At 44.9% G+C, this 14,931-nt stretch overlaps 1 protein-coding gene across 1 annotated transcript in view; it reads left to right on the top strand.

Annotated features, from left to right (window-relative positions):
- ky (kyphoscoliosis peptidase) overlaps window positions 1-14,931 on the top strand; it is a 621,482-nt gene that overhangs the window by 12,601 nt on the left and 593,950 nt on the right. The window contains exon 4 of the mRNA XM_073038996.1: window positions 1,782-1,890. Coding sequence (XP_072895097.1) covers window positions 1,782-1,890 — 109 coding nt within the window. The remainder of the gene's footprint in view (window positions 1-1,781; window positions 1,891-14,931) is intronic.

The raw sequence follows: 14,931 nt of genomic DNA, 5'->3' as shown, positions 1-14,931 counted from the left end.
TATTCCCTGGAGCATAGAAGAATGATGAGAAATTTGATAGAGGTATACAAGATTATGTGGGGTATAGATATAAGCAGCCGTTTTGTTCTGAAGTAGGGTGAGGCTAGAGATTAAGTGTAAAAGGTGAAAATTTAAGGGGAACCAGAGAGTGTAATGGGTATGTGGAATGAGGTGCCAGTGGATCAGGTCCAATTTCAACATTTAAGAGAAATTTAGATAGGTACATGGATGGGAGAGAGATGGAGGGTTATAGTCAGTGGGAATAGGCAGAATAACAGTTCAACATGGAATAGATAAGCTGAAGATAAGCAAACATTTCTGTGCTGTGGTGCTCTAGGGCTCTAAGCAATTTTCTAATAGTCTGGTATTGGCTCAAAGAAATGTTTCCTCCATGAAGTTCCGATAAACCAGCACAATTCCCCCTCACTCGTAACATACCCTCTCTGGTTTCCCCCACTTGGACATTGCCACGTTCCCAGACTCACTATCAAGATGGGCCTTTTGCATTCACACAGCAGCTGCCCGTCAAATCAGAATTTCCAAATACAATAAAAAGCTTGCCTTTGCACAGCTCATCCATATCAGATAATTACACTGTACCTTCCTTCAGGTAGTGCAAGAGAAAGCAAGAACAATGCAGAATAAAGTCAGAAACTGGTGGGAACACTCAACATGTTAGGTCTCCTCTTAGGGGTGCGGCATTTTGCAAGGAGTCTGTACATTCCGTTTCCTGGTGGATTTCCTTCGGGTGCACTGGCTTTCCTTCAACATTGCTGAGATGTATGAGCCCGTAGGTTGGTCTCATGGGAAAGGGCTTGTTACTGTGCGACATCACTCATAAAGCAGTGCGGCTACAGAGAGTGCAGTGAGGTGCAAGAACACGTCGAGGTGGATTGTGAGGTCAGGAGTCCTCACAATTCTCTAGAATTACGTATTATCATAGGAGCATAAATGACAGTAATATCTCTCTGCACTTCCAAACCTTTGTTGGATATCTAGACACCCAAACTACCTTCTTTTATCAATGCAACGAGAGAAGACACTCTGCAGACAGGAGAGGGTAATGAAATTATTTTTGTCCTGAACTTGTATTAACTTGGTGCAGCCCCCATAACACCTGAAAGATATCCCAAGCTGAACAATCCATAATGCCACAAACCACTACTGCAGCAGTTCCCAAAGTTTAACGCAGTGTTATGGGTGACAAACATTACTGCCCAGTCCAGGTGGGGCAGTGTAGTCAGCATATGTCCTTCTTCACAAATAGCTGAGTGCTATGATGGGGCTGCTTGTGCGAGCAGGACCAGAAATTGCTGTGATGACAGTGTTGTCTATCCAGGGAAACTGGTTCATTTGGAAGAAACCCAGGGAAAGATGCGAGACTACTGGTCTAAGTCATTACTGCTTCTAGATTCTGAAGGCTTCACTGTATCTAGAAGTGGAGGCTAAGTACACTAACCCATCCCTACCCATGTCTCCCACCAACCTTGTACACCCATGGTGGCATCCTGCCCCCCACCACCATCTGCTTTTGCCACCCACTGTCCTCCTCACAGAAGAGGAGCACAGTTAAAATTGTGCCAAAAGTTTTCCAGTCATGAGAAGCCAGCTGCCTGGTGACCAGCAAAAGTACCAGAGCTGGTGTGGAGTTCGGAAGAACCTGAAAATATTGAAGCCATTTCACTTGCACTTCACAAATGCCTGCTAGTGGGGTTTTTGAGTGAATAGAAAATTCATCAGACAGATGATGGTAAATAAATCACTACCTCATGTTTGAACAGGTTCCTCCAAGGAGTTCTGTGTCGGCCCTGGTAGAGGACTTACTGCTGTATGCAAGCACAAATCTGGAAAAAGTTCGAGCAATATGGATGTGGATCTGTTGCCATATTGGTAAATGTACAGTTAAATTATCTTAACCATTCTATAAAGGAGTTATTCACAAACAATGAAATGTGAATTTAACTGCTGGAAGTAACTTTATGAGCACAGCATGTGCCATCAAGCAAAACCTGCTTGCTAGATCCTCAGCAGGGAACTGTACTCAGCTTTGGTCTTCTCTCCTTCAGGAGTATCTGCAAAGGGAATCTACTCAGCTGACACGTGCTCTAGCATGCCTTCTTCATGATTACATCAATGTACTGGCCCCACAATAGATTTTCTGAGATGTTGACACCCAAGAATTTGATTCTGCTCACCTTTTCTACTGCTGACTGGTGCTTGTTCTTCTGACTTCCCCTTCTTGGAGTCTATACCATACCCCCAATACCGTGTGCTTTAAGTTTGCACACTAATCTGTGTGGGACCTTGTCAAAAGCCTTTTGAAAATCCAAATATACCACATCCACTGGTTCTCCCCTATCCACTCTACTAGTTACATCCTCAAAAAATTCTATAAGATTCGTCAGACATGATTTTCCTTTCACAAATCCATGCTGACTTTGTCCGATAATTTCACTGCTTTCCAAATATGCTGTTATCACATCTTTGATAACCGACTCTAGCATTTTCCCCACCACCGATGTCAGGCTAACCGGTCTATAATTCCCCAGTCTATAATTTCTCTCTCCCTCCTTTTTTAAAAAGTGGGGTTACATTAGCCACCCTCCAATCCTCAGGAACTAATCCAGAATCTAAAGAGTTTTGAAAAATTATCACTAATGCATCCACTATTTCTTGAGCTACTTCCTTAAGCACTCCGGGATGCAGACCATCTGGCCCTGGGGATTTATCTGCCTTTAATCCCTTCAATTTACCTAACACCACTTCCCTACTAACATGTATTTCCCTCAATTCCTCCATCTCACTAGACCCTCGGTCCCCTACTATTTCTGGAAGATTATTTATGTCCTCCTTAGTGAAGACAGAACCAAAGTAGTTATTCATTGGTCTGCCATGTCCTTGTTCCCCATGATCAATTCACCTGTTTCTGACTGTAAGGGACCTACATTTGTCTTAACCAGTCTTTTTCTTTTCACATATCTATAAAAGCTTTTACAGTCAGTTTTTATGTTCCCTGCCAGCTTTCTCTCATAATCTTTTTTCCCTTTCCTAATTAAGCCCTTTGTCCTCCTCTGCTGGACTCTGAATTTCTCCCAGGCCTCAGGTATGCCACTTTTTCTGGCTAATATGTATGTTTCTTCTTTGGACTTGATACTATCCCTAATTTCCCTTGTCAGCCATGGGTGCACTACCTTCCCTGGTTTATTCTTTTGCCAAACTGGGATGAACAATTGTTGTAGTTCATCCATGCGATCTTTAAATGCTTGCCATTGCATATCCACCGTCAACCCTTTAAGTATCATTTGCCAGTCTATCTTAGCTAATTCACGTCTCATACCTTCAAAGTTACCCTTCTTTAAGTTCAGCACCTTTGTTTCTATGTCACTCTCCATCTTAATGAAGAATTCCACCATATTATGGTCACTCTTACCCAAGGGGTCTCGCACGACAAGATTGCTAACTAACCCTTCCTCATTGCTCAATACCCAGTCTAGAATGGCCTGCTCTCTAGTTGGTTCCTCGACATGTTGGTTCAGAAAACCATCCCGCATACATTCCAAGAAATCCTCTTCCTCAGCACCTTTACCAATTTGGTTCACCATTCTATATGTAGATTGAAGTCACCCATTATAACTGCTGTTCCTTTATTGCACGCATTTCTAATTTCCTGTTTAATGCCATCCCCAACCTCACTACTACTGATAGGTGGCCTGTACACAACTCCCACCAGCGTTTTCTGCCCCTTAGTGTTATGCAGTTCTACCCATATCGATTCCACATCCTCCAGGCTGATGTCCTTCCTTTCTGTTGCGTTAATCTCCTCTCTAACCAGCAACGCTACCCCACCTCCTTTTCTTTCCTGTCTGTCCCTCCTGAATATTGAATATCCCTGGATGTTGAGCTCCCATCCTTGGTCACCCTGGAGCCATGTCTCTGTGATCCCAACTATATCATATTCATTAATAACTATCTGCACATTCAATTCATCCACCTTGTTACAAATGTTCCTTGCGTTGACACACAAAGCCTTCAGGCTTGTTTTTAAAACACTCTTAGCCCTTACACAATTATATTGAAAAGTGGCCCTTTTTGATTTTTGCCCTGGATTTGCCTGCCTGCCCCTTTTACTTTTCACCTTACTACTTTTTGCTTCTACCCTCATTTTACACCCCTCTGTCTCTCTGCACTTGTTCCCATCCCCCTGCCACATTAGTTCAAATCCTCCTGAACAGCAGGACTTCCTTGACTTATTTCTATTTTCCTCTTCCTCGACCCTAACATCCTGGTTTCCTTCCCCTTGCCAACTCAGTTTAAACCCTCTCTAACAGGTATATTAAACAATCCCACCAGGATATTAGTACCCTTTGAGTTCAGGTGTAACCCATTGTTTCTGTATAAGTCTTGCCTTCCCAAAAATAGATCCCAGTGATCTAAGAATTTGAAGCCCTGCCCCCTGCACCAGTTACTTAGCCACACATTCATCTGCTTCATTCTGCTATTCTTACCATCATTGGCACGCGGCTCAGGCAGTAATCCTGAGATTATTACTCTGGAGGTCCTGCTTTTCAACTTCCTTCCTAGCTCCCAGTAATCTTCCTTCAGGACCTCCTCTCTTTTTCTGTCTATGTCATTGGTACCAACATGTACCAAGACTTCTGGCTGCTCGCCCTCTCTCCTGAGAATACTCTGGACCCGATCCGAGATATCCCGTACCCTGGCACCCGGGAGGCAACACACCATTCAGGTACCCTTGTCGGCTCGCAGAATCTCTTGTCTGTTCCCCTCACGATGGAATCCCCTATAACGACTGCATTTTTCCTTGCTGTCTTGATCACAGCATTGGGCAGAGTGCCAGAGTCCCATTCATTGTGATCTTCCTCTGTCTGGTCAACCTCTCCAACAGTATCTAAAACTATATATCGATTCCTGAGGGGGACTGTCACAGAGGTGCTGTCAATTATTTCTCTATAGGTACTATCGATCACCTCCTCACTTTCTCTAATAAGCTGAAGGTCATCAAGTTGTTGCTCCAGATCCCTCACACGATCCCTAACAAGCTTCATCTCATTGCATCTGGAGCAGATGTATCCTGAATGCTGAGCTGTAGTCAATAAGGTCATTTTTCTGAATGACGACACAGAAACTGCTGTATTTTATAACAAATTGGTTAATTTCTCTGGCAGCAGTCCTTTAATTTTGTTTTACCAATTACTACAGTGAGAGGTAGAGGGAGATCTGGTTCATGGAAGCTAAAGGGGAAAGATAGATGTAGCTCATAAGAGCTCAAGGGTGAGATAGATGTGGCTCATGTGACTCAGAAGAGAGAGGATGTTCAGCTATTGAAAGAATCAATACTGGAAATACTGAACATATTAGGCAGTATCCATGGAGAGAGAACAGTGTTAATGTTTCAGATCAGAGATATTTGATCATACTCTAGGTGTATGCACTCACTAACCAGAAGCATTACTGAATTCGCAAGAAAGTCTGCAGATGCTGAAAATCCATAGCAACAAACACAAAATGCTGTAGGAACGCCGGAGCATCTTTGGAAAAGAGTAAACTGTCGACATTTCAGGCAGAGACGAAAGGACTGAGGTGGGAGGGGGGGTACCAGAATAGAAGGGTGGGGTGAGAGGAAAGAGGCTGGCTGGAGGTGACAGGTGAAACCAGGTGGGTGGGGAAGTAAAAGGCAGGTGACAGGAAATGGAAGTTCAGAGTGGGGAATACAGGAATGGGAGGAGCTATTGATACAAGTTCCCCTTCAGACAGTTCTTCCCTGTTGCTGTAACATGGTTAGGCTCTAATTCTTCAACTCACTGAGCCCTCACTAGGTAATGATGTGAATTCTACATGGACCCTGTCTCCAGCACCTTGCTTTATAAATATGTTATGCACATTCAATGTCTTATGGCTAAAGGATTTTGCATTTTGTTTGCAAGCCAGTGGTGTGGAAAACGAGGAGTCTCCCCACCCCTAACTGGACAACATCCAGTCAGTTGAGAATGTCTCACTCTGCAGTGTTCTTGAAATACAGAAACTGAAGTGGAAAGGAAAACAGTCATATACCCAAATATCTCAAGCAATCACGAGGAAATCTGCAGATGCTGGAAATTCAAGCAACACACACAAAATGCTAAACACAAAGTATCCTGCAGATGCTGTGGTCAAATCAAGACGTACAAAAAAGCTGGATGAACTCAGCAGGTCGGGCAGCATCCGTTGAAATGAGCAGTCAATGTTTCGGGTCGAGACCCTTCGTCAGGACTAAAGAAGGGGGGGCAGGGGCCCTATAAAGAAGGTGAGGGGAGGGTGGAAAATTAGACAGAGGAAAGATCAAGGGGTGGGGGAGGGGAAGCAGGGAGGGGATAGGCAGGAGAGGTGAAGAAGGAATCTAAGGGGAAAGCACTATGGGTAGTAGAAGAAGGCAGAGTCATGAGAGGTGATAGGCAGCTGGAAGAGGAGGCAGAGTGAAGGTAGGATGTGGGAAGAGAGAGGGAGGGAATTACCGGAAGTTGGAGAATTCGATGACGGTATATGAGATGTTGTTCCTCCAACCCAAGTTTGGCCTCATCATGGTAGTAGAGGAGGCCATCTATGGACATATCCGAATGGGAATGTGAAGCAGAGTTGAAGTGTATGGCAACTGGGAGATCCTGTCTGTTGTGGTGGATGGAGCAGTCCCCCAATCTGCGTCGGGTCTCGCCGATGTAGAGGAGGCCACACTGGGAGCACCGGATGCAATAGATTACCCCAACAGACTCACAAGTGAAGTGTTGCCTCACCTGGAAGGACTGTTTGGGGCCCTGAATGGTGGTAAGAGAGGAGGTGTAGGGACAGGTGTAGCACTTACGCTTGCAGGGATAAGTGCCAGGTGGGAGATCTGTGGGGAGGGACGTGTGGACCAGGTAGTCGCGGAGGAAGCGAACCCTGTGAAAAGCAGAGAGGGGTAGAGAGGGAAAGATGTCCTTAGTGGTGGGGTCCTGTTGAAGGTGGCGGAAGTTGCGGAGGATAATATGCTGGATCCGGAGGCTGGTGGGGTGATAGGTGAGGACAAGGGGGACACGGTCCCTGTTGTGGTGACGGGAGGATGGGGTGAGGGCCGAAGTGCGGGAAATGGAGGAGATGTGGGTGAGGGCATTGTTGATGACGGCAGAAGGGAAACCACGATTCTTAAAGAAAGAGGACATTTGAGAAGTCCTGCACCCATGCTGAGCTCATCAATTTCATCAACTTTGCCTCTAATTTTCACCCAGCCCTCAAATTCACTTGGTCCAACTCGGACACTTCTCTCCCCTTTCTCGATCTCTCGGTCTCCATCTCTGGAGATAGACTGTCCACTGACATCTTCTATAAACCCACGTACTCCCATAACTACCTTGATTATACCTCTTCCCACCCTGTCAAATGCCGAAATTCTATTCCCTATTCCCAGTTTCTCCGTCTCTGCCGCATCTGCTCCAAGGATGAGGCTTTCCGTTCCAGGACATCCCAAATGTCCTCTTTCTTTAAGAATCGTGGTTTCCCTTCTGCCGTCATCAATGATGCCCTCACCCGCATCTCCTCCATTTCCCGCACTTCAGCCCTCACCCCATCCTCCCGTCACCACAACAGGGACCGAATTCCCCTTGTCCTCACCTATCACCCCACCAGCCTCCGGATCCAGCATATTTTCCTCCGCAACTTCCGCCACCTTCAACAGGACCCCACCACTAAGCACATCTTTCCCTCTCTACCCCTCTCTGCTTTTCGCAGGGTTCGTTCCCTCCGCGACTGCCTCGTCCACATGTCCCTCCCCACAGATCTCCCACCTGGTACTTATCCCTGCAAGCGTAAGTGCTATACCTGTCCCTACACATCCTCTCTTACCACCATTCAGGGCCCCAAACAATCCTTCCAGGTGAGGCAACACTTCACTTGTGAGTCTGTTGGGGTCATCTATTGCATCCGGTGCTCCCGGTGCGGCCTCCTCTACATCGGCGAGACCCGACGCAGATTGGGGAACCGCTTCATTGAGCACCTCCGCTCCGTCTGCCACAACAGACAGGATCTCCCGGTTGCCACTCACTTCAACTCTCCTTCACATTCCCATTCGGATATGTCCATACATGGCCTCCTCTACTGCCATGATGAAGCCAAACTTCAGTTGGAGGAACAACATCTCATATACCGTCTGGGTAGTCTCCAGCCCTTTGGTATGAACATCGAATTCTCCAACTTCTGGTAATTCCCTCCCTCTCCCTTCCCCCATCCCACTTCCACTCTGCCTCCTCTTCTAGCTGCCTATCACCTCTCATGACTCTGCCTTCTTCTACTACCCACAGTGCTTTCCCCTTAGATTCCTTCTTCACCTCTCCTGCTTATCCCCTCCCTGCTTCCCCTTCCCCACCCCTTGATCTTTCCTCTGATTAGTTTTCCCCCCTCCCCCCACTTTCTTTATAGGGCCCCTGCCCCCTCCATCTTTAGTCCTGATGAAGGGTCTCAACCCGAAACGTTGACTGCTCATTTCAATGGATGCTGCCCAACCTGCTGAGTTCATCCAGCTTTTTTGTACACACAAAATGCTGGTGGAACAGGCCAGGCAGCATCTATAGGGAGAAGCACCGTTGACGTTTCGGGCCGAGACCCTTCGTCAGGACTAACTGAAAGGAAAGATAGGAAGACCAGAGGCCTCCTCTACTATCTAGATGAAGCCACACTCAGGTTGGAGGAACAACACCTTATATACCGGCTGGGTAGCCTCCAACCTGATGGCATGAACATTGACTTCTCTAACTTCCGTTAATGTCCCTCCTCCCCTTCTTACCCCATCCCTGATATATTTAGTATTTTTTTCTCTCTCTGCCCATCACTCTGTCTGTTCTCCATCTCCCTCTGGTGCTCCCCTCCCCCTTTCTTTCTCCCTAGGCCTCCCATCCCATGATCATTTCCCTTCTCTAGCTCTGTATCCCTTCTGCCAGTCACCTGTCTCAGCTTCACCCCACCCTCTCCGGTCTTCTCCTATAATTTCGCATTTTCCCCTCCCCCTCCTACTTTCAAATCTCTTACTATCTTTCCTGTCAGTTAGTCCTGACGAAGGGTCTCGGCCCAAAACGTCGACAGTGCTTCTCCCTATAGATGCTGCCTGGCCTGCTGCATTCCACCAGCATTTTGTGTGTATCTCAAGCAATGTAGTCCATCAACTGGTGATCCAAACTTGCATTACTCAATCTACCCCAGATGTTGTAACAGCTTTATCTGGATGCTGACTCTGGACTGGGAGTGAGGCACCAAATAATTCCCTAATTAACAGACATTCCCATTGTTAGTTTTCATCATAATGCCCCAACTCTTTCTGTTTCTGACTATTCTTTTCCAATAATAAGAAAAGGTCTTGGCCTGAAAAGTTGATTCCTCATTTCCTCCATAGAGTTCCTCCACAATATTATATGTGTTGCTCAAGATTTCCAGCAGCTAGAGGAATTTCATGTTTCCATTTACAAAGCTGTTTTTTGTAAAAATAAGTGTTCCAGCTCGCTTGATGCAATAACAGACAGTGCCAAGGCAACCAGGGTGCACTTCAAAAGCCTTAAAAAATACAGCACATAAACAGGCCCTTTGGCCCATCCAGTCAAACCAAACCATTAAACTGCCTACTCCCATTGACCTGCACTGGAGAACATTGCCCTCCATACCCCTACGATCCATGTACCTATCCAAACTTCTCTTAAACATTGAAATCAGGCTCACATGCACCACTTGCACCAGCAGCTTGTTCCACACCCTCAGAACCCTCTGAGTGAAGAAGTTTCCCCTCATGTTCCCCTTAAACATTTCATTTTTCACCCTCAATCCATGACCTCAAGTTGTAGTCCCACCCAACACGAGTGGAAAAAGCCTGCTATACCCTCAATTTTGTATACCTCTAAATCTCCCCTCAATCTTCTAAGTTCCAAGAAATAAAATCTTAATCGATTCAATCTTTCTTTATAACTCAGGTACTCCAGTCCCAGCAACATCCTTTAAAATTTTCTCTGTTACTCTTTCAACCTTATTTACATGTAACACCTGTGTAGCACCAGTCTTATCGAGTGTGACGAGTAGGTGCAAATAGGCCATCAGAAGAATCCAGGTATCGGAAGGAGGCAGTGAAGAGAAACCACACACTTCTGAAAATAAGGTTTTGCTTAGAAGATAAAACAATACGTACAAAATACTTACATGAGCAAGAACAATTCAAAATTCAAACATTCTGTTTAGGCTCCAAATAGAACATAGAAAACCTACAGCACAATACAGGCCCTTTGGCCCCCAAAGCCATGCCAAACATATCCTTACCTTAGAAATTACCAAGAGTTACCCACAGCCCTCTATTTTTCTAAGTTCCATGTAACTATCCAGGAGTCTCCTAAAAGACCCTATCGCTTCCACCTCTGCCACCACCACTGGCAGCCCATTCCACACACTCACCACTCTCTGCGTAAAACACTTATGCCTGACATCTCCCTTGTACCTACTTCCAAGCACCTTGAAACTGTGCCCGCTCATGCTAGCCATTTCAACCCTGGGAGAAAGCCTCTGACTATCCACACGATCAATGCCTCTTGTCATCTTATACACCTCTATCAGGTCACCTTTCATTCTCCATCGCTCCAAGGAAAAAAGGCTGAGTTCACTCAACCTATTTTCATAAGGCATGCTCCTCAATTTAGGCAACATCCGTGTAGATCTCTTCTGCACCCTTTCTATGGTTTCCATGTCCTTCCAGTAGTGAGGCAACCAGAACTGAGCACAGTCCTCCAAGTGGGGTCTGACCAGGGTCCTTTATAGCTGCAACATTACCTCTCAGCTCTTAAACTCAATCCCACAATCGATAAAAGCCAATGCACCATATGCTTTCTTAACCACAGAGTCAACCTGTGGAGCAATTTTGAGTGTCCTATGGCCTCAGACCCCTAGATCCTTCTGATCCTCCACATTGCCAAGAATCTTACCGTTAATACTATATTCTGCCATCGTATTTGACCTACCAAAATGAACCACTTCACACTTATCTGGGTTGAACTCCATCTGCAACTTCTCAGCCCAGTTTTGCATCCTGTTAATGTCCGGCTGTAGCCTCTGACAGCCCTCCACACTAACCACAACATCCTCAACCTTTGTGTCATCAGCAAATTTACTAACCTATCCCTCCACTTCCTCATGCAGGTCATTTATAAAAATCACAAAGAGTAGGGGTCCCTGAACAGATTCCTGAGGCACATCACTGCACCTCCATGCAGAACATGACCCGTCTACAACCACACTTTTCCTTCTGTGGGCAAGCCAGCTCTGGAACCACAAAGCAAGGTCCCCTTGGATCCAATGCCTCCTTACTTTCTCAATAAGCCTTGCATGAGGTACCTTATCAAATGCCTTGCTAAAATCCATCTACTGCTCTACCTTCATCAATCTGTTAAGTCACATCCTCAAAAAATTCAATCAGGCTCGTAAGGCACAACCTACCCTTGACAAAGCCATGCTGACTATTCCTAATCATATTGTGCCTCTCCAAATGTTCATAAATCTTGCCTCTCAGGATCTTCTCCATTAACTTAGCAACCACTGAAGCAAGACTCACCGGTCTATAATTTCCTGGGCTATCTGTACTACTTTTCTCGAAAAAGGGAACAACATCCACAACCCTCCAATTCCCTGGAACCTCTCCTGTCCTCATTGATGATGCAAAGATCATTGTTAGAGTCTTAGCAATCTCCTCCCTCACTTCCCACAGTAGCCTGGGGTACATCCCATCCAGTCCCGGTGACTTATCCAACTTGATGCTTTCCAAAAGCTCCAGTACATTCTCTTCATTAATATCTACATGCTCAAGCTTTTCAGTCTGCTGAAATTCATCCCTACAATCGCCAAGATCCTTTTCCATAGTGAATACTGAAGCAAAGTACTCATTTAAGTACCTCTGCTATCTACTCCGGTTCCATGCATACTTTTTCACTGTCACACTTGGTTGATCCTATTCTCTCACATCTTATTCTCTTGCTCTTCACATACTTGTAGAATGTCTTAGGGTTTTCCTTAATTCTGTCTGCCAAGGCCTTCTCATGGCCTCTTCTGGCTCTCCTAATTTCATTCTTAAGCTCCTTCCTGCTAGCCTTATAATCTTCTAGATCTCTATCATTACCTAGTTTTTTGAACCTTTCATAAGCTCTTCTTTTCTTCTTGACTAGATTTACAAAAGCTTTTGTCCACCACAGTTCCTGTACCCTACCATCCTTTCCATGTCTCATTGGAAAGAACCTATGCAGAATCCCACGCAAGTATCCCCTCATCATTTGCCATATTTCTTCTGTACATTTCCCTGAGAACATCTGTTCCCAATTTCTGCTTCTAAGTTCCTGCCTGATAGCCTCATTTTTCTCCTTATTTCAATTAAATGTTTTCCTAACTTGTCTGTTCCTATCCCTCTCCTATGCTATGGTAAAGGAGATAGAATTATGATCACTATCTCCAATGGCCAGCTGGTGGTACAGTGACATCAGTGCTGGACTCCAGAGCGAAGGTTCCCAAGTTCGAATCCAGTCAGGCCGTTCCCGGACACACTTTCCATCTGTGCTGGGTTGAGTGTCGAGCTCGCAACTCTGCCTCGTAAAAAGACAAAACAAACAACTGTACTGTGAGGAAGGACATAGGGGACCACTCACAGAATCTTTCCTCCAAGACAACCACTTGAAAAAAAGAAGTGGTCGCCGAGGCTCTGGCAGAGTATGGCACAAAAAAAATCTCCAAAATGCTCTCCCACTGAGAGACCTGACACCTGACCAGGTTCATTTCCTAATACCAGATCAAGTACAGCCTCTCCTCTTGTAGGCTTATCTACATATTGTGTCAAGAAACTTTCCTGAACACACCTAACTAACTCCACCCCATCTAAATCCCTCACTCTAGGGAGATGCCAATCAATACTTGGGAAATTAAAATCTCCCACCACAACAACCCTGTTATTATTACTCCTTTCCAGAATCTGTCTCCGTCTCCTCCTCAATGTCCCTGTTACTATTGGGTGATCTATAAAAAACACCCAGTAGAGTTATTGACACTTTCCTATTCCTAACTTCCACCCACAGAGACTCTGTAAGCAACCCCTCCATGACTTCCTCCTTTACTGCAACCATGACACTGTCTCTGATTAACAGTGCCACGCCCCCATCTCTTTTGCCTCCATCCCTGTCCTTTCTGAAACCTCTAAAGCCTGGCACTTGAAGTAGCCATTCCTGCCCCTGCACCATCCAAATCTCTATAATGGCCACAACATCATAGTTCCAAGTGCTGTTCCATGCTCTAAACTCATTTGCTTTGTTCATAATATTCCTCACATTAAAATAGACACATCTCAACCCATTGGTCTGAGTGTGTCCCTTCTCTATCTCCTGCCCATCCTCCTTCTCACACTGTCTCCAAGCTTTCTCCATTTGTGAGCCAACCTTCTTTTCCTCCATCACTTCAGTTCAGTTCCCACCTCCCAGCAATTCTAGTTTAAACCCTCCCCAGTAGCCTCAGCAAACCTCCCTGCCAGGATATTGGTCCCCCTGGGATTCAAGTGCTTTTTGTATAGAAGAGGTCCCAATGATCCAGAAATATGAAAATCTGAATCCCTGCCCTCTGCTCCAATCCCTCAACCATGCATTTATCCTCTACCTCATTCTATTCCTATACTTACTGTCACGTGGCACAGGCAGTAAATTGAGATTACTACCTTTGAGGTCCTGCTTCTCAACTTCCTTCCTAAGTCCCTGTAATCTGTTTTCAGGACCTCCTTCCTTCCTACCTATGTCGTTGGTACCAATATGTATCACGACCTCTAGCTGTTCTCCTTCCCACTTCAAGATATCATGGACACAATCAGAAACATCCCGGACCCTGGCATCTAGGAGGCAAATTACCATCCTTATTTCTCTCCTGCATCCACAGAATTGCCTGTCTGAACCCCCAACTATAGAGTTCCATATTACTGCTGCCTTCTTCCTTTCCCTACCCTTCGGAGCCACAGGGACAGGCTCTGTTGCCACCCCCAGGAAGGCCATTTCCCCCAACAGTACTCAAACAGGAATACTTATTGTTAAGGGACACAGCCACTGGGGTACCCTCTAGCATCTGCCTCTTGCCCTTCCCTCGCCTGACTGTTACCCACAAATCTTAGATATCAACAAAAGCCAAATTCCTGTTTAGTGAATCCTTAGAATGACTTTGGTTACTTCAATTTCTCAAACTAATTAGATCTAGTGTTATTCCCTATTTAAAAGTTTACAGACTAAACTTCCCTTTTTACTTACCCCTAGTTAGTTAGAAAACCAAACATAATTCTTATTCTCAAGTATTATAGTTAATTTCAGTTTCAGTTCTAGGCAGTATATCCACAAGTTTAAATTCATATTCAAAAATTATATATACATGGTTTAACTCTTTTCACGACAATTTTCCAACATCACAACTCTTAAACAAAATAAATCTCATTCAGTAACTTATCAAAGTCTTTGCAGAAATAATTAGTTTTTGCAGAAAATCAAATTCGGATTCTTCAAATGAAAATAAACTTATACATCCTACCATATTAAATCCTCTATGTCATTTCACATTTCGTTCCTGCACTGGATCTTCATCTTGGGTTGCTCACCATTGTGTTTCTTGGTTCATTGGATGAAATAGTTGATCATCCATGGAAGATCAATTCCCAAACTTGTCCAAAACTTGTCCAAATGCCTTGGTATAATTTTACAGAACTGATTCCTGACTAGGGATTTTGGACACTCATCTCTGCTGATATTGTCTTGTTAAAGTTGCTGCATATTATAGCTGTAGCTTCAATAAATCTTTTATCACTATTGTCTCTCCTCTAGGGGTTTCGCTACTAATTCCACTCTTAACAGTTCATGTCTTCAGCTTCTAATCGTTACT

The sequence above is a fragment of the Hemitrygon akajei genome, chromosome 3 (assembly GCF_048418815.1).
Source record: "Hemitrygon akajei chromosome 3, sHemAka1.3, whole genome shotgun sequence".
In the NCBI taxonomy this organism is placed as follows: Eukaryota; Metazoa; Chordata; class Chondrichthyes; order Myliobatiformes; family Dasyatidae; genus Hemitrygon; species Hemitrygon akajei.
The sequence above is the reverse complement of the archived record's forward strand: the minus strand, read 5'-3'. Positions and strand labels throughout refer to the sequence as shown.